This window comes from Tachypleus tridentatus, chromosome 1 (genome assembly GCF_004210375.1).
Source record: "Tachypleus tridentatus isolate NWPU-2018 chromosome 1, ASM421037v1, whole genome shotgun sequence".
Lineage (NCBI taxonomy): Eukaryota > Metazoa > Arthropoda > Merostomata > Xiphosura > Limulidae > Tachypleus > Tachypleus tridentatus.
Window position 1 is genome coordinate 99,907,975 of NC_134825.1, and position 27,508 is coordinate 99,935,482.

Genomic DNA, 27,508 nt, shown 5'->3' on the forward strand with positions numbered 1-27,508 from the left:
TGGTAGAACAAGCTCATTCAGTATAAAAGGAAGAAAGCTGATGGGAATCTGTTGTCAACGTCAGAACATTTATGTTTCTTCTACCTGAAAACAATATAACAAAGGATTATTATCGCGGTTTACACAGCCCAGTCTCCAAATATGACATATAGAGAAATGGTTGATTGAAAAGAAAAATATTTTTTGTATTCAAAATTTAGCTTTCGCTTGTAGGAACATCAGTTACGTTTTCATCAGGGCACGGGTTGGCCCTGTGACAGAGCTCTAGATTTCGGAGGTGGCGATATCACACAATATCCCTTGTACTTTAGATCATAGATATGTTATAAGAGTGGCTGTAAATCCCTTAGCATGCGCGTTGCTGACTGACTAACATCCCTTTTGTCAGTTGTGCAAAATTAGGGAAGACAGTATATATCTTTGTATTAAATAAAAAGTACAAATACGTTCGTTTTTTTCACCCTGTTAAAACTTTCCTGTATGATGAAAACATTACCTTAAAGTACATATACTAGTATTTCAAGAAGGGATACTAGGGCAAGAAATAAAGTTAGAATTCCTAAACAGAAAACAAAGAACTTTTAAGTAAAAAAAAAGGCTATTTCTAATCACCTGTTCATTTTATGTTACAGAAACTGCTAGCAACAATCTTGAAACAACAACAACTAAAGTCTTTGTTTGTTTTTGAATTTTGCATAAAGCTCCACGAGTGCTATCTGCGCTAGCCGTCCCTAATTTAACAGTGTAAGATTAGAGGGAAGGCAGCTAGTCATCACCACCCACTGCCAACCTTTGGGATACACTTTTACCAACGAATAGTGGGATTCACCGTCACATTATAATGCCCCAATGGCTGAAAGGGCGAACATGTTTGGTACGAAGGGGATTCGAACCCGCGACCCTCAGATTGCGAGCCGAATGTTCTAACCACCTGGCAATGCCGGGCCACCAGTCTTAGAATTGTTGATCAAAATTATATGATGAAGCTCTTTTTAGGTTTTAGACATTATTAATCTTTAAACTAATATTTTTAAGCATAATAAGATGTATTCGATAAAGGTAGCAATTACTGAGTAAAGTAAACTGCTTCTGGCAAGGGTTGACAGTATCAAAATAATGCTGGATATTATATATTACTAAATACGGTAGTGCAGTCTCTGACTACAGCTACGAAACTGGAATATGTTTGATAGGTCTCTAGTCAGTATGCAATCTAACAAACACCTAGCTACAAAAATGTATATACAAACCAAATGAGTGAAAAGAAACGACTAAGCTCGAAAAGGCGAACCAAAGTAAGTTATTTCACAGGTAGAATGTTCACTGTAAATTGAACATGTCATAATCGCCAAACTAAACAAAATTATTACGGGAATTCTGCTCCTCCTATTTTTGGTTATTTGTTTATGAACAGTTTATTTGTCGTTTAATTTACATAAAAAAACCACTCGAGACGCAGGGGTACGAACACTTTCTGTCGTAACTGTGCATTATCTTTGTTTTGCATCCAGCCTTAAATAATGTTTAATTTTCGCTTGCAATACATTCAGTGTGTGACTGTTCCTGTATATGAAATGAATTATTTGTTTGTTTTTGAATTTCATGCAAGGCTACTCGAGGGAATGCAGCTAGTCAACACCACCTACTGCTCATTCTTAGGCTAATCTTTACTAACGAATAGTGGGATTAACTGAACATTAAAACGCCTCCACGACTGAAAGAGATTGCGAACCGAGTGCTGTAGCCACCAGGACATGTCAAGCCTACAGGACGTAAATGAAAAAAATTCAAGATAGTCATTAGAACATAGCGCTTCTTTATTTTGAATCTAATGATTTTAAAATTACACAATATATCCAAAATAGTTTATTTAACAGCTAATGGCACAAAACGAAACAATAACTAATAATTTGATCTTGCATACAGTCGAGAGAAACATCACACTGAACGATATTTTCGTTCAAAACTAACTTTTAAACATCACCTACAAGACTTGACTCTGTAATGACGTCACCCATTAGACAATTGAACTAATCATCTGTTATATCTCTGGCGGATCTCAGCGAATTTTGAGATGTGTAAGCAAGTGAACTTGTAATGCTAGTGTTAAGGACGGTTAATTTAGTAAATGCGGTTATATTATTTTTGTAAATTGTGCGCAACACATATAGACGACACGTTATTATATTTACATAACATACAAACATTAGTTATGTCAAATCATCTTATTAAGCGTAAAACTTTTTTGGTATTTTGGTATAATGAAAATGAATTATTGTTAAACTCTCCGCAGAGATGTTCATTATGATTAAGCGGGTGGAAAGTAACTTTTAAGCTGTCTATAGGAGTAAATTATTGTTAAGTTTACATACTGAGTACTATATTCCTGATTAGAGTGAAACAGAATGGTAACAGTTAATCTACTTTTACATTATTCATTGGAGCATTAGGAGCCAGACCAACACACGTCCTTCTTAAGACTAATGTTTCGTGCTTTAATTTTAGGTGGTGGCTCATTGTTTTCTATTCACAATGAATGTGAATATTACAACACTCGTACTGATCGCTGGGCACCATTTCTACCAACTCTTCACCGCAGATCACGAGCCGGAGTGACGGCATTGGAACGTCACGTTTACGTAGTTGGTGGGTAAGTTCAAACAGTTTCAATTTAGGGCCTGGCATGGCCTAGCGCGTTAAGGCGTGCGCTTCGTAATCTGAGGGTCGCGGGTTCGCGCCCGAGTCGCGCCAAACATGCTCGCCCTCCCAGCCGTGGGGGCGTTATAATGTGACGGTCAATCCCACTATTCGTTGGTAAAAGAGTAGCCCAAGAGTTGGCGGTGGGTGGTGATGACTAGCTGCCTTCCCTCTAGTCTTACACTGATAAATTAGGGACGGCTAGCACAGATAGCCCTCGAGTAACTTTGTGCGAAATTCCAAAACAAACAAACAAGTTTCAATTTATCGTCGTCTATACGTTTAACGTAACTTGTATTAATTTAATATGGTTCTTTACATATTACTCTTACTTGATATTCGTCCAAATAATGTATATGTAAGTACAGATTGGATGTGACTACATTCTCGTTTTGATGTTCTTGTGATTTTTAAATAAAATAACTGTACAGTAATAAAATATGGCACATAATATAAAATATGATACGACACACCTCATGACATCTAAGTTCTATTGTGTGCCAGTCCAATTCTTTCAGACTTTTAGACCAATTAAGTTTTATGATTAAATGAATTAATTAAACTTGTGTAGTCATACAAATAAATAAGATTCATTGTGAAAGATGTTACGAAAGTTTAAAAACTGTCGACTGAAATGTCATCACGACATTGTAATAACGAATGAGTGAGATACAGTAATATTTCGATAGTATCTATTTTGAAAACAAGCGTTTATGTGGAAGTTTGGTTTGAATTTCGCGCAAAGCTACACGAGAGCTATCTGCGCTAGCCGTCCCTAATTTAGCAGTGTAAGACTAGAGAGAAGGCAGCTAGTCATCACCACCCACCGCTAACTCTTGGGCTACTCTTTTACCAATGAATAGTGGGATTGATCGCACATTATAACGCCCCCACGGTTGAAAGGGCTAGCATATTTGGTGTGACGGGGATTCGATCCCTCGGCCTACGAGTAGAGTGCCGTAACAACCTGGCCATGCCAAGCCGTAAGTTTGGAAAAAAGAAATGAAAGAAGTAAAATGATACAACTCACTCATAGTTCATGATATTCATTGCAATTAAACACGTACAGCCTGAAAGACACTTTTTTATCAAAGTAAAACATCCTTTCCAATTAATTACAGAAAGAATGTAATCTAACAAATGAAAGAGATTTCAGTAAGATCTCACATTAGTTTCAGTACAACGGAAAACAAATGAAATTCTAGCTCGAACCTTCAATTAATTAACAATGTATGGTTGCATAAAGGTAATTGATGACACGCTGTAAGGTAGAAGTTGGTCCAAAAGTTTCCATTTAGACTCAACCAACTTTATTAGAATAAATAAGTACCCTTATTATAATATATGTCTAACGCTCCCTAAAAAATCTAAGTTTTGTGTGTGTTTTTCTAATAGCAAAGCCACATCGGACTATCTACTCAGCCTACCGAGGGGAATCGAACCCCTGATTTTAGCGTTGTAAATCCGGAGACATACCGCTGTACTAGCGGGGAACATCTGTTTTAATTATCAAAACAGGCTTTTGTGGTTGCATATGTGTCAAACTCAGAATACGTACATGTTGGTCAAGGGTTACGATTGACAATATTTTGTAGAGTGATTCGGCTAAAAATATCACAAATTCCAATTATACTTTCATCATTTTGTTCATTATTTGTTATTTTCAACTTGAATGGTACTTTATCAAATACATAGGCTAAACAGCCAGATCAGAGACCCTTTAGATTCAGTCATCCCTAATTTAGAACTCCTGAACATAAAGAAGGGTAACCGACTAGCAACACGCGTCACCTACATGGCTACTTTAAAGTACTCAAGTTCAGAAATAAATATACTGCGTTCCGAAAGAGCGTAAACGAAAAGTGGGTTGTTTGGTGAGTTGTTCTCGTGTGAAAAATACAGCTTAAATAATATTGTCAAAAATAAATAACAGTGATAAACGAATGAAAAAGTACTTAAATCATACTAGTATAATTTTGTTTAATAAACTGTGTCAATTGTTATTAGAGTATTATATGCCTAGCAATGACCATTCCAGCTGCACTGTCTAACAATGCAAGAAACCCCCATTATCCAAATCACTATATATAATGGTACTGTTCTAATCTATTATTAACAAATATACAAACATATACCAGTTTTTCATAATATGATGGTTATCACTTCGTAACACTTATTTTTAAGGTTAAGATCATAGTTATTTTGTTGTTGTTTTTAACTTTTCACGTTGGACAGACATTGTAGTCAACTTTCTTATAAATAAAATTATTTATTTAGGCAGGTATCTTAACCATGTCATCTTGATTGATTGATTAAAAATAGAAAGCAGGTATACTCTAAAAAACCCAATTTCTTGTTACTGGAATATTGTGCATAATGAAACATTTTTCTCAAAACAAAATGAGTCCTAACAAATAACTAAAAAGCAAGCATACACTGTGATATACAGGTCCTAGCGAAAGTATTCGTCACCTACCAATAATTTCACATTTCAGTGAAATACAAATAATGTAGAATTTTTTTAAATGAATGTGTTTTTGTTCAAAACTCCAATGATCAATTTTTACACTGTTATGTGTGAAAGAGGTTGAATGTCAGCAAAATCTGAAAAGAAAATATATATAAATTGAAATTTGCTTACTGTATAAGCATTCAGTCCCCTAAGTCAGTATTTTGTGGGAGCATCTTTAGTAGCAATTACTACTGTGAGTCTTTTTTGATAGTTCTACCAGCTTTGAAAAAGGGTTGGTATAATTTTTGCCCATTCTTCCTGGTAAATTGCCCCATTTCTGACAATTTTTTTTTTTATCTTTGGTGGATTGTAATCGTCAACTCTCACCATAAATTTTCTATTGGATTCAAGTCTAGGCTTTGACTGGGCCACTCCAGGACACTCACTTTCCTGTTTTGAAACCACTCACTTGTGGCTTTGACCTTATGCTTTGGGTCATTGTCTTACTGAAATGTAAATTTTCAACCCAATTTTAGGTTCTTGGCTGAATCAAGCAGGTTTTCTTCTAGGATTTGTCTGTACTTTGCACCATCCATCTTGAGCTCAATCCTGAGAAGCTTTCCAGTTCCTGCTCATGAGAAGCATCCCCATAACATGATGCTGCTACAACCATTCTTGATGGTTGGTGATGGTGTTGACTGAGTTATATACTGTATCAAGCTTGCACCAAACTTGCTGTATCTGTTAGTGAATACATCTGGAATTGCTAGCTGATAATTATGTTAACAGCTTAGACTCAACATAGCAGCTGAAGCTCAGTAAGTTCTTGGTTGAATATGCTTATGCACTCGTGTGGCCAGATGGTTGACAGAGTCAGACAATGGTAACTTGCTATCACATAGATATGGGTGATGTTTGTTTTGTAAACTGAAGCATTAAAGATACAGCCATTACTGAAATATGGTGGATGTTAAAGGATGGAATCATAAAGCTTTCAGAGAGTGTGTAGTTACTGCTAAGAAGGAGGAAAGAATGCCAATGTTATGCTTTTATTTTACATGGGTAAGCTCATTGACACACATTCATGCACTTCTACCAAAGGAGAGATAAGTGTATGGACGCATTGAAAGGAACTCGTTGTTTCAGTACATAAGGTCTACCTTCTAGATAGTAACAAGTCAAAGTGAATGATGAGAACAGTAGTAAGACTACTTTTGGTACTCTTAATTATTTGTATATATTCTGCATCATACCATCCACATCTGCCACTTTTTAGATGGTAATGGAGCATATGCTGGGAGGGCTGCAATAGGAGAGGTGCATCATCTAAAATCATGAAATCTTAATGTTTGACCACAAGTTTCAGCTTATTGCTGAGAACAGGAGAATAAGAAAGGCAGGCTTGGAGCTGCAATCACAGACGTTTTCACAACCACTTATGCAGGTTGAGTTCCATGATTATATTTTGGGTAGAGATTGAGTCTCTATGATCCCTGTAAAAATTGCACCAATGCAATACTGGTTGCAAACTATCATCAAACAAAACATACAGTAATTTTGCATCATATTATCAATGTTTTGTGGCTAATTTTTTTCCAATATCACAGCAGCATTATCTGTTTTGAGTAAAGCTCATTCATATTCTAAATCTCTTGAAGACTGTAATCAAGAATTTCAGTCACTAAAATATGATTTAACCTAAGTTTAAGTGTTTCTTCAAACATTACAACAACTTGTAATGTTATGTTCTCTATGTTTTTTATACACCTGGTCCATTAAATTACAAGCTGCAATAGATGCATGGTACAAATAGATGGTTGATCATGTTGATGACAAGCTGATGCTATGTTACTGATGAAGCTCTCTTGCAACAACTAGCAAAATTCAAAACACACCAAATCATAAAATTTCTTTTCAACTTTCTAAATCTATGAAAATGATAGCACTTGCAGTTTTTCATTTTACATTTTTTCAACATATCGAGACTGCAGTATTATTTAATGTACTGCAAGGTACACTGTATTGTATCTGTATCAAGTTGCATGAAAATATAAACTATGAATAATCACCATTTTTGTGGTGTTTCTGTAATAGAAAGAGTTTATGTAAACTAGTGATTTCTCTATGTATTTTTCAAAACAAGCACTTATAATCAGAATAAGTAAATCAAAATTTATGCAACAGTTTTAAATCATATGTTGAAATGGTTCTGATTCATTAAAGCCCACAATGAGTTTCACAGTAACACAGCTGTGACCATGAATGATTTATCTCCAAACATTTTGCATATTCTTTTATAAAATGTTTAGTAACTATATTATTTTGATTCCTTTTATTGTGTGTTCCATAATGTAACCAGACATTTTCTGATGTCACCCAACCCCAATCTTATTGAAATAGTATCTCTGGATTCTTGATTAGTTTGTTCCCATATCTGATTGAGTTGATGTACAGTTCTTTTGATGTACTGTATCAGTGAACATCTTGATGAGGTTGTATTATTGAGTTGCCTATTTCCTTACACAAATATGTGTTTACATGCTTTGTTTAAAATGTTATATGAAATTATTGAATATAGGAGAACTAGAAATCTCTCTATTGTTGCTATGTTATTATCAGTGATGCATTTTGTGGCAGATTAAAAATGCCAAAATAGGGTAATTGATTGTGACTGAGATCTCCATACATCAAAACGAATATTTTGGCCCACACCAGCAAAGGCTGAAATAGTGTCAAATCCAGAGTCAGCATGAAGAATACCTTTGTGGTACACTTGTATATAGACTATTAGCAATACTATGGACTAGAATGTATCTAAATATTGTGGCATTATCAAAAGTATGCCACAATTCACATCCATGAAGCACATTAGCGGCTACAAATGCTATGACAGAACATCATAAAACTTATGCACCTGATGAAGCTGACATGAACTACATGTAATTCTATTCTGTAATAAGCCTCATTATGACTGCAGGTACCAATAATTAGTCTTATTAGAGCACTTTATTTACAAGTTACCAATATAACTTTACCTTCTGGAGTTTCAAAGTTCTCTACAGCTGTTGTAAGAAAACAAAAGAGGGCAGTCTTGTTAGAAGCAACACTTAAAAAGATTTTTTTAATTGGCTGCTACTCTTACAGTGCAACTGATACCACAGCATTGTCTTGCATAAGCTTTAAGCTATCTGGCTAGTGGGTAATAGGTGTCCTATCCAATGCCCACTCTAGAAACAAACTGCAACTGTTTGTAAATTAGAGGTGTGACTACCCTGTCAGTATTGTCAAATGTCTTTATGGTAATATATGATTTCATTTGGTTTAAGAATTGCATCAATGCAGCTTCATCTCTGACCTACACATTTACAGTCATCTGACTTCTGCTCTAATATTTCTAAACAATTCAATAAATCAGATTTACTACCAAGCCTTATGCTCTTGTTTTCTGCAAGTGAAGTCACGTATGATGTTCATGGTCAAAGAACATATCTAAATTACCATATCTGTTTTGACATTCAGTACATGATCTCGAGAACAAATGAACTTCAGATTTCATTGTTTTCAATTTATACTTTGCTTTCAGTGGTACCTTATTTTAACTCAACTGATATAGATCTCTCTTCACTAAACACAGATTCATGACATCTGTTCAATTGGTTTTTGTGTTCATTTTGACCTTCTTTAGAATACATTTTTACTTCAAGTGTGTTTCTCATCATCATGAATTTTGCTGAGTTTGTTTACAAATATATTGAGATGTTATTACAGTAAGGTAAATTTTTCAGTTTATAAGTTTTAAACTTTCAAATGTTATACTCATCCAGGACCTGCCTTAGGTATTTTACCAAAGCCATAAACAAAATCTTAAAATACTACCCTTGATGAAACCTCTGCATCATTGTCATTGATTTACGTATTTATTTTATCACACCTGTGTTTTACCTCCAAATATTTAGATTTAAAATAAATTATTTTCTTGTCTTTTTGCAGATGCAAAGGTGTATACATCAGTATGGTTTCTTGAAATTGGTTAAAAGCTGATTTTTCAGTTAAATTGCTTATCTAACAGTTTCTGATCGTATAAAAACAGTTCTCAAATAATTTAGACATGGTAGCCAAGGTAAAGCAAGCACAAAATATTCGTTTACATTGAAATTAAATAAATATAGAACTCTTTATTAAGTTTTCTGCCTTAGACAGTTGGCCATTTCCCTTACCCACTAAAGCCAGGATTGTATTTATCCAAACTGAGCTTTCTAAAAACACAATAACACAGTTTATATTCAAGTGCTTTCATTACTAAGAGTATGTCGTTATATACTTGCTTTTTTTTTGTAACCTGCTAACAAATACATTCATTTTTATTATATAGTGTATTTTTATGATATACTTTTGATAACTTAGGGTCTGCTAGGCTACAATGGTTTGTTCTGAATTTTGCACAAAGCTACATGGGGGCTATCTGCTCTAGCCGTCCCTGATTTAGCAGTGTAAGACTAGAAGGAAAGTAGCTAGTCATCACCACCCACTTCCAACTCTTGGGCTAGTCTTTTATCAATGAATAGTGGGATTGAGTGTCACATTATAATGGCCTCCCCCGACTGAAAGAGCAAGCATGTTTGATGTGACAGGGATTTGAACCTGTGACCTTCAGATTAGGAATCGAGCACCTTAACCACCTGGCCATGCCAGGCCAGTAGGCTACAATATTTTTTAAATTCTGTAAATTTTAACATTTATGTTGTTTGGTTTTATTTGTTTTGAGTTTTGCACAAAGCTACACAAAAGTTATTAATGCTAGTTGCCCTTAATTCACAGTCAGAGACCCCCAACTCATTGATTACTTTTTACTAACAAATAGTAGGATTAGCTGTAACTTTATGATTGAAAGGGCAAGTATGTTCAGTGATTGTAATTCAAACCCGCAGATTGAAAGTTGAGCATCTTAACCATCAGGCCCATTAATGCTGTTAGACCTATATTACACAATGTTATGGATTGTAACAGGTCCCATAGTATTCACTACAACATAACATGATCCAAATTATAATAACATGAGTAATGTTAGCCTATGGGTGAATTTTCAAATAAAGAGATTAATGATATAAAATTAAATTAAATAATTTAAAAAAACTTTGTTTTATCCTCAGTTTTCAGAATATCACATATAACATTCTTCTATTAGTATTGCATCTTGTAATAATACAATAGCTTATGGATTTATCAATAAATGATGACTTTATAGCATTGTATTCTAAAGGTATGATGGAACAAAGGACTTGGTGTCTGCAGAATGTTACAGTTCCCTATCCAATACCTGGCAGCTCATATGTAATATGGGATCTAAAAGAAGTTGTCTAGGCATAACTTCTTTAAGTGGATTAATTTATGTGGCAGGCGGATACGACGGTGTTTCATGTTTAAGCAGTGTGGAACGCTATGATCCTTTAGTTGGGACATGGTCTTCAGTGGTTGCAATGGAAACCAGAAGACGCCACTGCAAAGTGACAGTTTTAGGTAAGTCAACTTGTTTCATAAGCTCGCATGTGTCAGTGAGTAAATTACATTTTCATGTTGCTTATTGCATTTTAGCTACAACAGTTATGCTCCTTTTCACGTAATAAAATCATATAGTTTCAAAAGAGTTAAGGTTAGAATTAATGATGTAGGTGTCATTTGTATTCGTAAATTAATGTCTAAGTATCTTTAACAAAGTTGATGTTATTTTGTAAGTCAGTAATTCAGTCTAGTTACTTTTAGTTTTCTGAGAGAATGGCACAAAAGTAAACTTCACGGCTTATTACGGTAAAACTCAGGGTTCAATCCCTATGCAGCAAGTCCATTGTACAGCATCGTGGTTAAATAAGCAAGTGCCATGTATCTTATGTTGAAAAATATATTTAGTGGCTGAAATTTAAAAAAAAAATATCATTTATAGGCATTTTACACTAACAATTTAAAAAAGTGTTTATGATTTGTTCTATTTGACAAAATGGTACCCAAATGCACTTGTTCCTTGGAACATTCATATTAGAAGTGTTCAGTGAAAGGTTTCTTACAGTCTTCTATGGCCTAGCATGGCCAGGTGGTTAAGGCACTTGACTTGTAATCTGAGGATTGAGGATTCGAATCCTTATCACACCAAACATGCTCGCCCTCTCAGCCATTGGGGCATTATAATGTGACAGTCAATTCCACTATTCACTGGTAAAAAGAGTAACCCAAAGTTGGTAGTGGGTAGTGATGACTAGTTGCTTTCTGTCTAGTCTTACACTATTAAATAAGGGATGGATAGTGCAGATAGCTCTCAAGTAGCTTTGTGCAAAATTCAAAACAAAGAAACAAACAAAACAGTCTTTAAATATAGGGCAAACTTGTCAGATTTTATAAAAGAAAATGCTCTACTAGCAAAACACTGTCCAACACTCCAGTAACAAAAGTATTCATTTTTAATTGTATGATGGTAATAAAATGTGAACCATGGAACCTCAGAGCCACAGCCCTGCACACGAACCACTAGGCTGCACTTGGCTTAACTGGTAGGAATTAAGAAAAAAAAAATTTTTTAACTACTTGTGTGAAGATATTTTCCAGTGATGTTTGAAAGGTCTAACTAAATATAACTTAGATGATGTTGTTTACATTAAAAATTATGTGATTTTATCTGTAGATTTTGCAAAAGTTAATTACACCAAATTTCACTGGCTTTGTTTTTAAAGCCCAGCATGGTCAGGAGGTTAGGGCACTTGACTTGTAATCTGAGGATCATAGGATTAAATCCCAGTTACACCAAACATGCTTGCCCTTTCAGCCATGAGGGCATTATAATGTGACAATTAATTCCACTATGTGTTGGTAAAAAAGTAGCCCAATAGTTGGCAGTGGGTGATGATGACTAGCTACCTTTCCTCTAGTCTTACACTGCTAAATTACGGACAACTACCACAGATAGCCCTTGTGTAGCTTTGCATGAAATTCAAAACATCTGTATGTTTAAGTTTATATGTGTTGATTTAGAATAGTTGTTGTAACAAATGGTGTGAATAAATATTTGTAGTATAAATGCTTTTTCTCAAGCTTGTGAAGCATGATTTTTTAATATGCTTGTCATTAAACAATAGTATGAGGTCTATTATATATTTTTTTAACATTGTATTCTATATCTAGTCCCTTAAGGATTTTCAGAATTTGGTTGAGAAAGTAATGTTTTAAAATATAATATGCTCAATGCTAATGTCTTGTTGCAAGTATAAGTAGTTACGACTTTTAGTTTTACAAAGTAAATTATAATATATAGTCAAAATTTATTAAATTATAGTTTCTTGTTAATTCTAGGCTTTGCTTTCAAAAACTGATGATGTTCCATCCAAAATAAATAACAGTTTTCTTATGTTTCGCACTGTATGCGAGGAATTAAGAGGAAAGGTGTAATGGTTGAATTAAGGGCATGAACACCCACAGAAAACACTCAACAGAATATTTCATAGAATAAAGTTATGTTGAACTCTATTTGGAAAATAAAACGCTAACTGCTTATATTAAAGCTAAAAACAACAATAACAACAACTAATTCTATTCATATCCATAATCTTAACCACCATCAGAAGCACTGACTCCTCAAGTGCATTTATAGCTGGAAGTAAACTATAAGACATAATGTATTAATCCAACATATAGCCAAAGGAAGGTCAATTGTAACATAGTTTTCAAATACATGATGCAAGTCATGATTTCGGTTACATACTAAATCAGTGCTTTATAACCTTGTGATAATTAATCAATGGGGTCATAATATACTGAATCAATGTGTTGACTTCAGCTAGTAATTTCTGGTAGTGTTGACTGGCAATATAGAAGGAAAGAAATACTGATTCAATGCACAGTCAAACTTTATAACAAAGAGTTAGTACTGAGTTAGTACATAATGCACTGATTCAACATGTATTCAAAATTACTTTTAATTGTCTTCTGTCTAGTATATGGTTAGGTCAGTGTTAGGCAGGGGCATAGATTTTTTACACCTGATGGAGGGGATGATTTCTGCAACCACTTATGTGAACTGTTCAATTTGCAAATTGGTAATCTCTGATTACATGAACATGAAAGCTGTAAACATGTAGTCACAGAGTAATCTTGTTGCCACAATACTTCAAGGTTTCCTATAGGTTTGTATAAGTGAGGCGTTGTGAACAGTTTTCAAAATGTTAATAGAATAAAGACAAATGTGTCACAAATTAACTGCCACATGAATTTATTCCTGCACACTGTACAGTATAAAAGATGGCCATTATACTTGACAAGGTTACTAATAACTTTCATTGCATGAATTACATTTTCAAATATTAATAAAATTAGTAATTACCCTTGATAAGTTTATATCTACTGAAAAACTGTTCATGTTGTTTGATAAAAATAATTAAAATGTCTTTGCGAACTCTTGAAAATTACACATCAATACAATGTAGCACATAATTATTCATACTTTTCACTGAAGTAAGATTCATTTAGTCCTCTAGTATACATGTTCCCAAACGTAGACCTCCATTGTGATGATCTGTTTATGAATTCTTTCATAAGCTCTTCTATCTTTATCTTGTCGACCTCATCTTTGTGAGTGTGACAAACTGCTACATGGTTGAGGCGGCACTGAGACATAGTTGACCTTAACCACGTCTTCAATAGTCTTAATGCAGAAAAGCTGCATTCACGTTCGCAGCTGGATACTGGACATACAAGCAAATTTTTCATGAGAAGAAACACTTCACTAAACATCTGCAGGCTTGTTTCATGCATTTTACTGTAAGCATTCTTTGCATGTTTCAGAGTTACTCCTTTTGTTGTTCCTTTGAACATGGGCAACTGAAACTCGAGCCATTGTGCAGAGATTTCTGGATAGAAGTTATAACCAAGTTGTCAATCTTGCCAGATGTGATCATGTTCTCAAGTGCCAGATATTGCCTCAAGTCATTGTTGTCTGCATTGAATCTAGTTGTCAGATGTTCTATGACTGTGTCCACAAATTCAAAATATTGGCTTCTGTAGTAATCTCTAGCTGTTGCAGAATGGTGTACTGAGCCATCACCTGTGATCCTTCTGGGTGGTCTGTGAATGAGTGGTAGTTCAATAGGCACCAGATCTAGGGAAGTTACCTTTTTCTCAGCTTCATGAAATATCTTGTTGTAATTTTCCTCTGTTCTCAAAACCTGCAATTGCTCAACTGTCATTGTAGATGCTTCAATCATGCCAGATACTGTTGCTCATTTGCTTAGAATGCACAGTTTAGTTCCTCTAATGCAGCTAATGGATGCTGAGCCATCAACAATCCTAAAACTGTCTTTCCTTTGTCAAATCTGTCCAGCAGACCTCGTGCTTTCACTGCTACATCTGATTTTTCATTTGCTAATTCAGACAAAAAATCAACAATATCACTGTAGTGATCATAAGCACATGTAGTTGCAGATAGGTGGCACAACCAGTGTGTTGGACACAGTGGGCAGATGTATTTAACAGGACCATTGTGGCTGTCTGATGATACAATATTTTCAAAGATTGTCTTGTATTTGCCTGACCTCTGAAGCAAGATACCAAGTTCATGTTCCCACTGGATAGAATCTTGAACACATTCACAAGCTTCAACTGCATGATGCATTACTAAATTAGCCTTGTGTGTTCCACAGTGAAAAAACAAAGCTGACGGTTGCTTCTCTTTTTTTTTTTTGCCTGGCATCCACTGTACGCACCACTCATGTTAGCGGCTCCATCATAAGTTTGTGCTCTTAATCTTGACAGTGGTAAATTGAGTCTAGTCAGTACATCAAGTATAGTCGAGGATATCGTTTCACCAGTTGTATTGGAAACACCGTACAAACCAAGAAATGTCTCATGGATGTTAAGGTTCTCATCGACGTATTGTACATATATTGCTTCCTGTTTGGCACCTGTAACATCATGAGTGCCATCAACCATTAATTCAAAGATTTTACTTTGTTGGACTTCTTGTGCCATGTTTCTCAGTATTTGATGGCTGAACATCTCTATTATTTCATTCTGAGCCTGGGGTGATATGAATGTGGTTTTCTTTGACAAGTAGGCCATCAACTCAGGATCTTCCTTTTCCAGGAGCTTCATTAACTGCACGAAGTCCCCCTCTGTATCAGTATGTCCACATAATTGTAAACCTTGACACAGTAAGAAACATAAACTTCTGAATATTTTGGCTAGACTTCTTGTGCATTCTTCCTGCTGCTCCTTTTTTCCATCATGTAGCTGGACAGTCACTGGAGTTACATCAAGTGAACCTTCTGGAGATATAGCGAATCTGTGCTGAGAGGAGGATTGGTGTTCATTGAATTTCTGTTTTGCCTTTTTCCAGTTGCAAAAACAGGTGGATATGAAGGTATACTCCATTGGCCTCTCCAATTTGCCTATAAAAGGCCTCTATTTTCTGCCTTGGCACAATGAAAGCATATGACTTTTTGGGTCTGTTTGTCGAAGTGCATCTTCGAGAACTCATCAACCACTTGCCCTGGAAGTTGATATTTTGAGATTTTGCTTTCTGTCGTGGTATTACTTGTGCATCTGGATGATATGACTTTCCACACTGTATCTATGGAGTGTCAGATTTTTCATTACTGCACAAACTTGTTTCACAACTATCTAGTGGTTCATGATTTGCAATAGTTGCACAAGCATTTTCAGACTCGTCCTCTGATAAACATGGTATTTCCTATATTTATAATTGGAATCTGTTTCCCAGATGACTCAACAGGCTAAAATACAGTCTTTATTGAAAAACTCTAACTACGACGAACGAATATAGAACAGAATGGAAGTAGGACTGAATTGTACAATGTATTTAAGTTGAATGCGAGAACCTTACAGTGACTAGTGAGCCGACTGACCACCTGGGCATCGCTGGGACAATAATGTGTGCTAGTTACAACACAAGTAATTGTAAGTTTCTTGAAAAATACTTAAACAATCACAAATATATTATATTCCTGTTAAAGCTGATCAAAAGGCAAACATGTTGTGATATAATGTCTATAAGCACGTCTATTAAATAAAAACACCTAAACAAAAACTAGCAATACAATTCGAGTAGAGGCTTCAGGCTGTGGAAATTGCTCCTTTTGTGTTCTAGTTATACAAGAAAATACAATATTTTTCTGTCTATGATGAGAGAATATATTGTTCTTTTACCATAAAGCACCAGCACTTTATTAGAGGGTGGTGATAATCTGAAATTTCATGGATTAATGAGGGCCACAAACACAGGTCTAATAAGCTCTGTTGTAAAATCAAGGCTCAGACTAAAGGGAGTGGGTGGTGGTGATGTAGGGCCCATCTGGATCCGAGCTGCCCGAACCTGTCATTAACTGTATACTAAATGTACATTATGGTCAGCGGCTTCAGCAGCTAAGGAGAGTAAGGCATTTGACAATAAAACCAGCTAGACATGCATAAGAACAAATGGCGTAGAAAAACTGCACAATATACACATAAGATTGATGCAGCTACAAACTACAAATGGCCTGCCAGATCTAGATCACAGGAGATTACACTTGGGAGTAATATTTTTGAATTTCATGCTCTGTTCAATTTGTTGTGATGAAAATTTTACTTTATCTTACACTACGTACAAGATGTAGGTAGATTCTATGATAGTGCTTGCAAGCCTTACATGTATACTTAGACCTACTGACAGATACTTAGGAATTATCGCTTAGATCGAAAAGCTTAGAAGCACGCCTACATTAAAGATGTACATTTCGGCTACTGAAAAGGCTACATCTAGGCCTAATTATGTAATTCGATTGGTAAAAACACATGAGAATCACAAGAACAAACACACAATTTGTAGGCCTGTGATGCAATAAAACAATTCAACAGACCAAACTATAGGGGGGGGATGATTGTATGCACCATACCCCCACCTAAAATGAAGGGGGTGTATCCCCCATCCCCCCAGGATCTATGCCCCTGATGTTAGGAATGTCTGTATGTTGGAGACATTTGTGTACCTTTACATGATTATGAAAAAAGGATTCATAGTTTGAGTATTCTTTCTCCCCAAGTGATGCAAAGAAGGTTCACTCAGGAAGCCACAGGGCAGGGTCATAATAAGAAGAAAGATTAGACTTAATTTTTCTGTACTATATGTTAGATATACATGACAATTCATTTTAAATTTAATATGAGATTATTATTTAGCTTATATTGTGCAAACATTAAAGTAAGTTATTTTTGGAAGCAATAGTTATGGCAAGTTTGCTTTATAGCTGTTTACAAATCATATGCTGTGTTGTTTAGTTGTTGTTAACTGATGTCCTGTTCCTCAAACCTTTTGAATTCTTCTTATTACTTTAAGTGAGTATTGTTATATCATAACATCTTATAATTTGTATAAAGTTCTAGGTCTCAGTCAGGCAGTATATATACAAGTTAGTGCAAATAAATTAGTTAGTGAAAGTAAAAGTGAAGTTAGGCTATGTTTGTGTGCTTTTATCATAACAGACAATTTTTAAAGTCTGTTTCACAGCTTTTATTGTAATAACAGAGATAAAGGAAGGTAATTTTTATTGTCAAAGAGTGTTCTGAAGTAATTGAACCTGCCAGTGTGGGCTTTGATAAAAATAGACAATTATACAACTGTGACAATCAATAATGTGAAGAATTTTTGTACCTGCATTGACTTGTTGTGAATGTATCACACTTGTTGGAGTATGGCAGCATAGATGAGACCTGACTCATAATCTGTTACTACAATAAGCTAGTGTAATCTTGTGAATATGAAGCATATTGTTTTGTTTGTTTTGAATTTTGCACAGTGCTACACAAGTACTATCTGTATTAACCATCCCTAATTTACCAATGATAGACAGGACAGAAAGCAGCTAGTCAACACCATGCACTGCTAACTCTTGGGCTGTTCTTTTACCAACAAATAGTGGAATTGGCTATCACAATAAAATGCCCCTACAACTGAAAGGACGAGCATGTTTGAGATAAACAAATGCACACAGTTAGTGGCATGTAACATTCTACCAAGATGATGCATTTATTTTGCAGATTATATATTAAAAGATGTAATTTGTTGCACTTTATCACTTTAGTTTTTAAAGTTGGAAATAAAACCAATCCAAGAGTAGATAGAGGTGTAACAAAGTTAGTAATATTTATTTTAAGGCCAAACAAGAATAAACAAAATGTTACAGGTAAGCTATCCAACCTTGGTATTTGTTAGTGTAAAAAAAGAATCCATTCTACCTCATTTTAGACATTAAACCTCAGACTGATACAATATATTCTTCAGTATCAGTAAAATTCAGTGATATTCCAGTCTACTGGTGACAATAAGATAAATTACAAACTATCCAAGATATAAACATTCTAAAATTTTATGCAGAAAATAAAACAGAAATGGACAACAAATGAAAGAAATACACATCTGAATAAATATGTATTCTAAGCTAGTTATGGAGGGATGAAATTCACAACTATTTCAGTCACTGAAATGTCTTAACAGTTTTGTTCTTCTGATGAAAATTTTACTTAATCTTACACTACGTACAAGTAAGTAAATAATATTGCCTATGGGTATCTGTCCCAGTCAAGTAGTCTCTGCTGGCACATCTTCCATGCTTTTTAAGACTCCAATTACTCTCTCATAAAGTCCATTAGATCTGGATTTTATGGGATGGGGCTGCCTTGTGCTGACAAGTCTGCTCATCTCTTGCATCACTTCTGAGTTAGACTGTGTCTTTCTGTCTAGGCTTTCTTTTGAAAACCTACTCTGCTGAACATTATCAGGAGGCTTCTGCTACTCTTTTCTTCCTTACTCTTGACAGTGCTATGACTTCTGAGTAATGTGGTGCATAATGAATTACTGTCAGTATGTACAGGGTGCTTTTGTCTTATTGAGGTGCTAGTGGTCCAATCAAATTCACAAATACTCTGCTGAAAAGCTCTTCTATAATAGGTATCTCGTCCAGTAGCATCTTGGCCATCCTCCTTGCAGAATCTGATCACATTTCCGATAACCCTCCACCAACAGATGTTGCTGGTGATTATATCTATCACCTTCTTCCCTTCAAAGTATCCGTCAACAATCAAATTATTAGCCAACTTCATCACAAGTCAGTTATTCTGTTGGTACTGTGATCTGTTTAACTTCCCCAGTAGAACCACCTTTAAAAGATCTAGCACAGTGCTCCCTTCTGGTCCTTTATTCCATAGGTCACTTTTCCCCTTAGTCTTGTGTTCAAATTTCTCCCAGGCACTGCTCCAAAGTTTCAGCATTGAAGGATCTTTCTTCTGCACTTCCTTTAGTTTCTGTAGCTATACATTCAGGATGTCACCCTTTGAAACTTGTGGGTGATTGATATTTTGTTTGGTTTTCCTCTCTCAAGTTACAGTGGTGCCTGAAGATGCCTCATCAGACTTCTTTCTGTCTGCTTCTTCCAAACTGATACTGCCTGTTATATTGCCAATCACCAAATCACAGATGAATGCCTATATACACAGGGTCTCAAGGTCTTCCATATAGTATGGACTGTCCACCTTTATTCTTGCTATGGGAAACTTTCTCACTATCTCATGAATCAACATATGCAGATATACTGTGACTCTCATCTGGCCATCAGATGCTAGACTTGTTGTCACTGCTGCACCCAGTGTCTTGTAGGGCTTTCTTGTCACTGGCATCTTACAACAAACAGTGTTACAAATTTTCATATGAATGTGGTTCAATGGTAGGAAAATTATATCACTTTCAGCTTCAGAGTTTGAAGGTTTGCATTTCAAATTAGAGTATATATATGGATATAGATTTAGCTTCTTACATATACAGTTGATTGCACAAATGCTTTTTCCAACAAGTAAATTAATCTAGAAACATACATCAAATTCTGATAATGCAAGTTGTAATAACTTTGGTAATGTTTTTTGTAAAAACAAATAATGTTACTCAACATAACATTAACAGTATTTCAATTCCTGTGTTTTAACACTTCTTTCAAGTGGTTGAGTAGTTAATAAAAGAAGATAAATCTATAGAAGGTATAACAATTATGAAAAAAAAGGTAAATGCAGTGATTAGATTTTTGATTCAATAATTATATTATTTTACAGATGGTTGTTTATATATAATTGGAGGATATGATGGAGCTACTTACCAGTCATCTGTAGAAAAACTAGATCCAAGGGTAAGTTTGCTGTGTTTTGAAATCTGTCATACAACTAAATAATGTTAATTTACATGCAAAAATATAAAATAATGAAGCATATCACTGTGCAAATGTGATAGCAATATACCATTATCTTGTTATAACATTACAAAAAGATTAAACTTTGTACCACTATGAACCAGAACTTTATGTATCCTTAGCTTGATTTACATATAAATCATATTCAAGTGTGTTTAAATTCTTTACCATTTGAAAATTTTGCTTTCTCAAACATAGATAATAACATAGGCTATAATAATGTTTCCATCACCAGAATAGTCCTTATAGCTGACACCTTTCAAATTAATGAATAACTTTTTAATAGATAAAGAAACTAAATCTTATATAATATTTCAAGTGAGACCTAACTAATGAATTGAACAAAAAGATAATTACCTCTTTTTACATATGATCAATATATCTATAAATATACCCTAATATTCTATTACATATGCTTATCTACCACATTCTCAAGATTCTTTTCTTCAGTTATGATTTGTATAAATCCCATCTGTATTGCACACATTATACAACCTATGAAAACTTGAAAGCATTACCTTGACAAATATTTGATCAACTTACAATTCAGCAACTTAATCTGTTTCACAACATAGCACCTGTTGTAAAACAGCTTTCGCTCATACAAATAGGGTCTCAACCACTACTATGTCTGTTGTATTCCAGGGTTCATAATTGACCTGATTATTCCTGGTGTTGGGCAAATGGCTTCATTTTAATGTGGTTGACATGTTTTTATGCATTTTACTTTAACTTGTTAATAAATACCAACTGACCTAAGCCATTCAGTAATACCTCAACACTTTTAATACAACTATAAATATCCATGAGTGTAGTCATTAGCAAATTTTACAATTTACTAATTATGTTCCTCTCAGTATCATAATGTAAATAAGAAAAAGCAAATGCACTCTACTGTTAACAACAGTCCAATTTAACTAAACATAATTTTAATATTTTTCACCTACCTACTCCTCAATGTAGTTAAGTAAAGAGTAGATTACAACTTTTTTAGCTAAGCCTTTAGAAAACACTATCAAAACATTTTTGGAAACATAAGTATCTATATAGCAAATAACATTCTCAAAAAAAAAAATTGAACAGAGTAGTAAGACAAGATTTCTCTGTGATAAACCTGTGTTGGATCTCTTTTATCATATCAAACTTACTAAGTGATTTTATAAAACTTCTTTTATAACTCTCTATACTTTTCCCCCTACTGAAGTAAAACTAACTGATTTATATCAGTAGCTTCCAGGATAATTCTTATCATCTCTTTTAAAAATAGGAATAACATTAACAACTCCCCATCCTCAGACACATACCTCCTATGTGTTAATTAAATAAAATTGAAAAGTAAAATAGCAATATATTTAGTTTTTGATCTCTCTTAAAATGCTGAGAAAAATATTGTCTAGCCCTATCTACCTATTTAACAAAAATAAATTAGTATCTGTACAATTCAGATTAATTCCATTTTGACCCATACAGTGTTGAGGGGCATAAATATTATTATCTTCTTTTGGCAAAGAAAACCATCCTGATTCATTTGAACAAGAAATATGTTTCTCTCACTATTTCTTTCAATAAAACCCCAATTAATGTGTCCATAATTAAAGCTTTCAATAATTATTGCATTGTTAATCTCACTAGTAACAACCCCTATCTCATTATACAATTTCTCATCTCTAGATCAGATGGCCTATAATAATTTAATCAAAAAACACCTTAGGTGTGAAAAAAAAATGTAGTCAAAAATGGAATCAGCATGCAACTTAAAGGAATGAAATTAAAATTGGTGACATTTATAAAAAATTTTTACAGCAGATATTCATCAGTTAATTAGCTAGACTGCATATTTTGTTTTACTCACATCATGCCCTACACTTGTTTCTACAGCAGCAAGTTGTTGTCCATTTATCTTAGTTTCATATATATTTAACTGCTACTGTTTATGATTTTACATAATAAGATTTGTTATTTTTCACATACTTTCCAAAATTAAATGGTTTTAATAGCGTGTGTGCTCTTTAAATGATATGTGTTCATTGAATCTACTTCAATGTTTCTCAGCTGCCAATATGTCACAACCAATTGCAGGTCTGTGGGATTTCAAAAAAGCAAACAAACAAATATTTAAAGAATATTCATATAAATCATATGGCTTTCATTGTACTTGCATTTTAGCAGTCTCCAACAGTTTAGGGAAGCAGTGAGCAGTTGTTTCATGTCCAAAAGATTGAGAAACTCTATGTATCGTATCTGAAGGATAAAAAATAAAGCTTGAGATGAAAGTTTGTGGTGTTATATTGACCATAATGTACACAGGATTTTTGGTAGTGAAGCATTAGCTTTAGGTTCTGTGAAATGCTAGGATAAGGTATGCCAATTGTCAGTTAAAGGTTTTTACTTATACTTAGTAATATAAATATACACTGTGTTGTTGTTGTTGGACTTAGGACTTTTCAAGAGTGCATGTCTATGACTTATTGGCAATACATGGCATTACAATCGACAATAAAGTGAATAACATGCACTCCACCTGATTTCAAAATAATATGTGCATATATATTTGAACAACAAGTTCTTTACACTATAGAGATCAGAGGGATAAACACTATGTAGTTCTCTTTTCCTTATCAAAAGTCCTTTTAGGTCTATTCAGTTACTTTAGAATTTCATTTAACAAGTTGAACTATCCTTCCCTATTTCTATCACACTAGTATTTAACGTATAATACACTTATAATTTTGGGGAGAATTGCCACTGTCTTCTGTGTTGTTTCAGTAATCATTTGGTCTTTTTTTCCTTCAAAAAATAACAGATTCTTTTTGTCAGTGTTGTCAAGCTGATTCAATTACTTTAGAACTGTGCTTTGACTGAATAAATTATTCTACTTTTACTCATTTTCTGCTGTTAGTAATACTCTAACATATTAAACATAATGAAATAAAAACCCTATAATTCAAGTGCTTGCAAAAGGTGGACCTTTCTTCTTCAGAGGCAAACATTTTAAATGTTAGGCCTATCACTTCTACCTTGGTTAACTTCACACTGTATTTTTCCTTGGTTGTGACTTTACTCTCTCCTACTATCTTCTTTGTCTATCTGGTGTTTTCTTCTCATCTCATACTATTTGTATGTTTGTTATTAAATCGTCTGCTTGCTATGTTTCTGAAATCAATGAGTTACAAACACAACTTCCAATAGTTATCTGCTTTTCACTTTCTTATGATAAAAACTAGACAATCATAAAATATTTATTCTCAAAATTAACCAAATAATAATATTTACACTGAACAGTCTTTTATATTGTGATATAAACCCCTCTTCAAGAGAAAAATTTACAATATTTTCTTTTTTCTTACTATATACAAGAACTGTTCTTAGTTCATATACAAGTGTACAGTTTTTTCATCTGCTTCTTCTATGGTAGGATCTCCAGTAGGGCTCCTCCTTTATGGGGGATCCCCTGTCTTCATCTTGACCTTGTGTTGCCTGAGATTTGTGTTTACTGATCTTTCTTCATACTAACACAGTAGATTGTGTTCCTCTTCCTTCTTATCAGTCAATTTGACACTTATGTTGATGCATTTATATGTTTCATCTCCACTCAGTGTTCTTAGGCTTAGTAGGCCCTATCTTCTATAATAAATTCACTATCTTCAGATTCTGCATCTATGGTAGCTGCATCTGCCATGTCTATTTGTACATCAACAGCTATACCTGCCAGGTCTTCTTATTTCTGAAAGAACCTCTTCAACAGATTGGCATTGTAGACCTTTATAGTGCATCCTGTCAACCACTTCCTGTACTGTGAAAGGTCCTTTCCACTGCTGGGTGAATATGTTATTGTCAAAAACTAAAACCTCCTGTCCAACCTTGAAATGTTGATCCTTGTCTTTTTTGTTGTAGAAATATTTCTGACTGCCTTCAGCTATATACAAGTTTTGTCAAACAAATTGACAGGTCTCCTACAATTAATTTTTGAGGTCTAACACATAGTAGTATGTGTTCCTTACTTCTGACTATTCTTTTCCCAACCACAGCTCTTTCAATATTTGCATTGGGTCCCATACTGTTCTTCTACACAGTAACTCAAAGAGTGAAAGTCCTATAATTGTTTGTGGGACTTCTTGATATGATAATATCTGCAAGGTAGTTGTCTCAGTCACATGGTCTCTCTTGGTACATCTTTAGCAAGCTCTTCAAAACTCCACTGACTGTCTCACAAAGTCCCAAAGTCAATTACCTTTAGAATTGTACAGATTGGTAAAGATCTGCTGAATACCGATAAGTCTGCACACTTTCTGTATCAGTTCTGAAGTTAACTGTGTTCCTCTGTCACTCAGGATTTCTCTCAGAAAATTAATTCTGTAAAATATCTCTAGGAGGGCTTTTGGTACTCTCTTTGTTCCTATCTTCACCAGTACTATTGCTTCTGGATAGTGTATTGCATAGTTGACCACGTCAGCACATACCGGTTTTCCTTGTCAGATACAGGTGCTAATGGCCCAATCAAGCCCAAGCTAATCTGCTGAATGGCTCTTCTATAGAAACACCTCCCCCCCTGGCACTTTGACTACATTTTGGCAGATCTCACATGAACTGCAAAATTTACTCGCATCTCCAATGGCTCTTGGCCAATGAAAATTATTGGTGATTCTGTCTGCAGTCTTCTTTACTCCTAGGTGTACTCTCACACTTTATTCACAAGCCAACTTCATCATCTGAGTCCAGTATTCTGTTGGTACTCTGATCTGTTTAACTTCCTCAGTATAACTACCTTGGTAGATTATGTATACTTCTTCCTTCCAATCCTCTATGTGCTATGGATCTTTCCCCTTTGTCTTGTGCTTAACTTTCTCCTGGGCATTGTACCAAAGTTTCTGTAGTGAAGGGTATTTTCTCTGTGCATTCTTAAGTTCCTGCAAACCAACATTTGGGATATTGCCTTTTGACATTTGCAAGGGCTTAATGTCATGTTTTCTCTGCTCCTTTTTTTTTAAAAGCTCTCATTTTGACAGCATATACTTAATTTATCTTCCTTCTGTCTAGTTTCTCTAAATTTCTACTATCTGGTATATTTCTTATCACCAAGACATATACTGATTTCATCATGCACATGGCTTCAAGGTCTCCTACAGAGTATGGAGTATCCACTTTCGTTTTTACTATTAGAAACTTTCTTGCTGTTCCACTGATGTACACACAGATGTACTTTACCTGTCATCTGATCATCAGATACTAGACTGGTTTTCATTGCTGTACTATTGCACCCGGTGTTTCAATAAACCTTCACTTTCTTGTCCCAAGTATAGCCTTTACATACTGGCACCTCTTCACGTTTGCCACAAACTCCCATCAGTATTGGCACTGATGATCCATTTGCTAACTTGAGCCAAACATTAGGCATCTACTGATCAATCATACTTCATAAATTGAGTCTGGCATACTGTCTTGATTGCCTTTCTTCTGGCAGCAGTATCCAGTGTTTGTCATGCTTTTCTTTCTTCTTACTAGCACTGTCTTTGTAAATAGCTCCAGCTACTTTGTGTTTACATTTTTGTTGTTGTTTGCTGGCAACGAGTGTGCATTCCTTTGCAAGGTGTCCCATTTTATAATATACATAGTACCTCTTCTCCCTTCTGTTTATTAACCTCCTGTCACCCTTGGTAGGGTTTTGCTTCTGGTCAGCCATCACTGGTCTCGAATTTTACTAGATATTCTTTGACTTGCTCGTTATATTACCACTATAAGCCTCCATATAGCATTTTGCCAGACAGATTATCTCCTCCAGATTTTTTGGTGCTCTCTCCTTTAAAAATGGTGATGTGTTGGATGAACATATGAGATTATGAACTGTTCTTGTACTAATAGGTCTGCCAGTCCCTCAAAACTATTTTCTCATTTGATCATGTCAGTCCGTCTGATGAAATATCACTACAGACATGCCATAAACTGAAAGACAGTTTCTGCAGTGTCATGTTTCACTTCTGTGAATTTCTGATTTTTCATTAAGTTCATATTGTTTCAGTAAAACCACTTTTAATTTGTCATAATTCATAGTATTTTCTGACATGCCTGCATGTACTTGTAGGTCTTTTCCTATATGAAAACAGACTGACCAGTTCTGATTTTGAGTGAATCTTTCATATCTCTCCAGGAAAGCATCCATCATCTTTATGTTCATCAAATTTGGGAAGCTTGCATCATCTGGCATTAATTCCATTATCATTCTTTGGTCTCTCTTCTTTTGGTTGAGAGTTTTGCAATCCCAATTTGTGTTCTTATTTTTTTGTCTATTTCTAGTCTTTACTTTATATTTCTTCTTTTTCAATTTCTATTCTAATTCTCTCCATCTTTAGTCTTTCTTTTCTTTCATTTTCATCACTCAACTTTTCTTCTTTCTCTCTTTAAGCTCTTATTGTTTCACTCTCTTTTTCTAGTCTTTTTTTTCTTCTTTTTAACCTCTTCTTTCTCTAGTTCTTGTTAACAAACTCTAATAGTTTACTGCCTTTTACCCCAAGACATTCTTCCTTTTCAACCCATTTATCAAAAATCACCTGATATGGTTATATGTGGTAATTGTAATCTTTACAGTCTTTGCACTACTACTGCATTTGTGTGTATAGGCTTACTTATTTCTTCTGTCATTCACATTTTTTGCTATTGCCATTTACAACTGTATAATCCTGGCTGTGGCTCACCAATCTGTCAGATGTTATATTTGCCAGTTGCCAATTAAAGGCTTTTACTTATACTTTATTGTATAAATGTATATTGTGTTGTTGTTGTTGGGTTTAGGATTCTTCCACAGTAGGTGTCTATGACTTGTTGGGAATATAATCAACAATAAAGTGAACAACATACACTCCACTTGATTTCAAAATAATGTACAGATTATATATTCAAAGCAGGTAGATGTATGTACAACAAATGCATTACACTATAAAGATAAGAAGGATATCATAAACACTACTTAGAGTTCTTTTTGTCAAAATTTACTTCGGCTTAATGAATTACTTTAGAAATTTAATTGGCAAGCAGAACTACCTTTTTCTATTTCTATTACATAGCATTCTATGTATAATTCAATAAAGTTTTAGCCTAA

At 34.5% G+C, this 27,508-nt stretch overlaps 1 protein-coding gene across 1 annotated transcript in view; it reads left to right on the forward strand.

The window, feature by feature from the left end:
* LOC143256810 (kelch-like protein 17) overlaps positions 1-27,508 on the forward strand; it is a 78,677-nt gene that overhangs the window by 39,395 nt on the left and 11,774 nt on the right. The window contains exons 7-9 of the mRNA XM_076514527.1: positions 2,506-2,650; positions 10,410-10,666; positions 20,282-20,355. Coding sequence (XP_076370642.1) covers positions 2,506-2,650; positions 10,410-10,666; positions 20,282-20,355 — 476 coding nt within the window. The remainder of the gene's footprint in view (positions 1-2,505; positions 2,651-10,409; positions 10,667-20,281; positions 20,356-27,508) is intronic.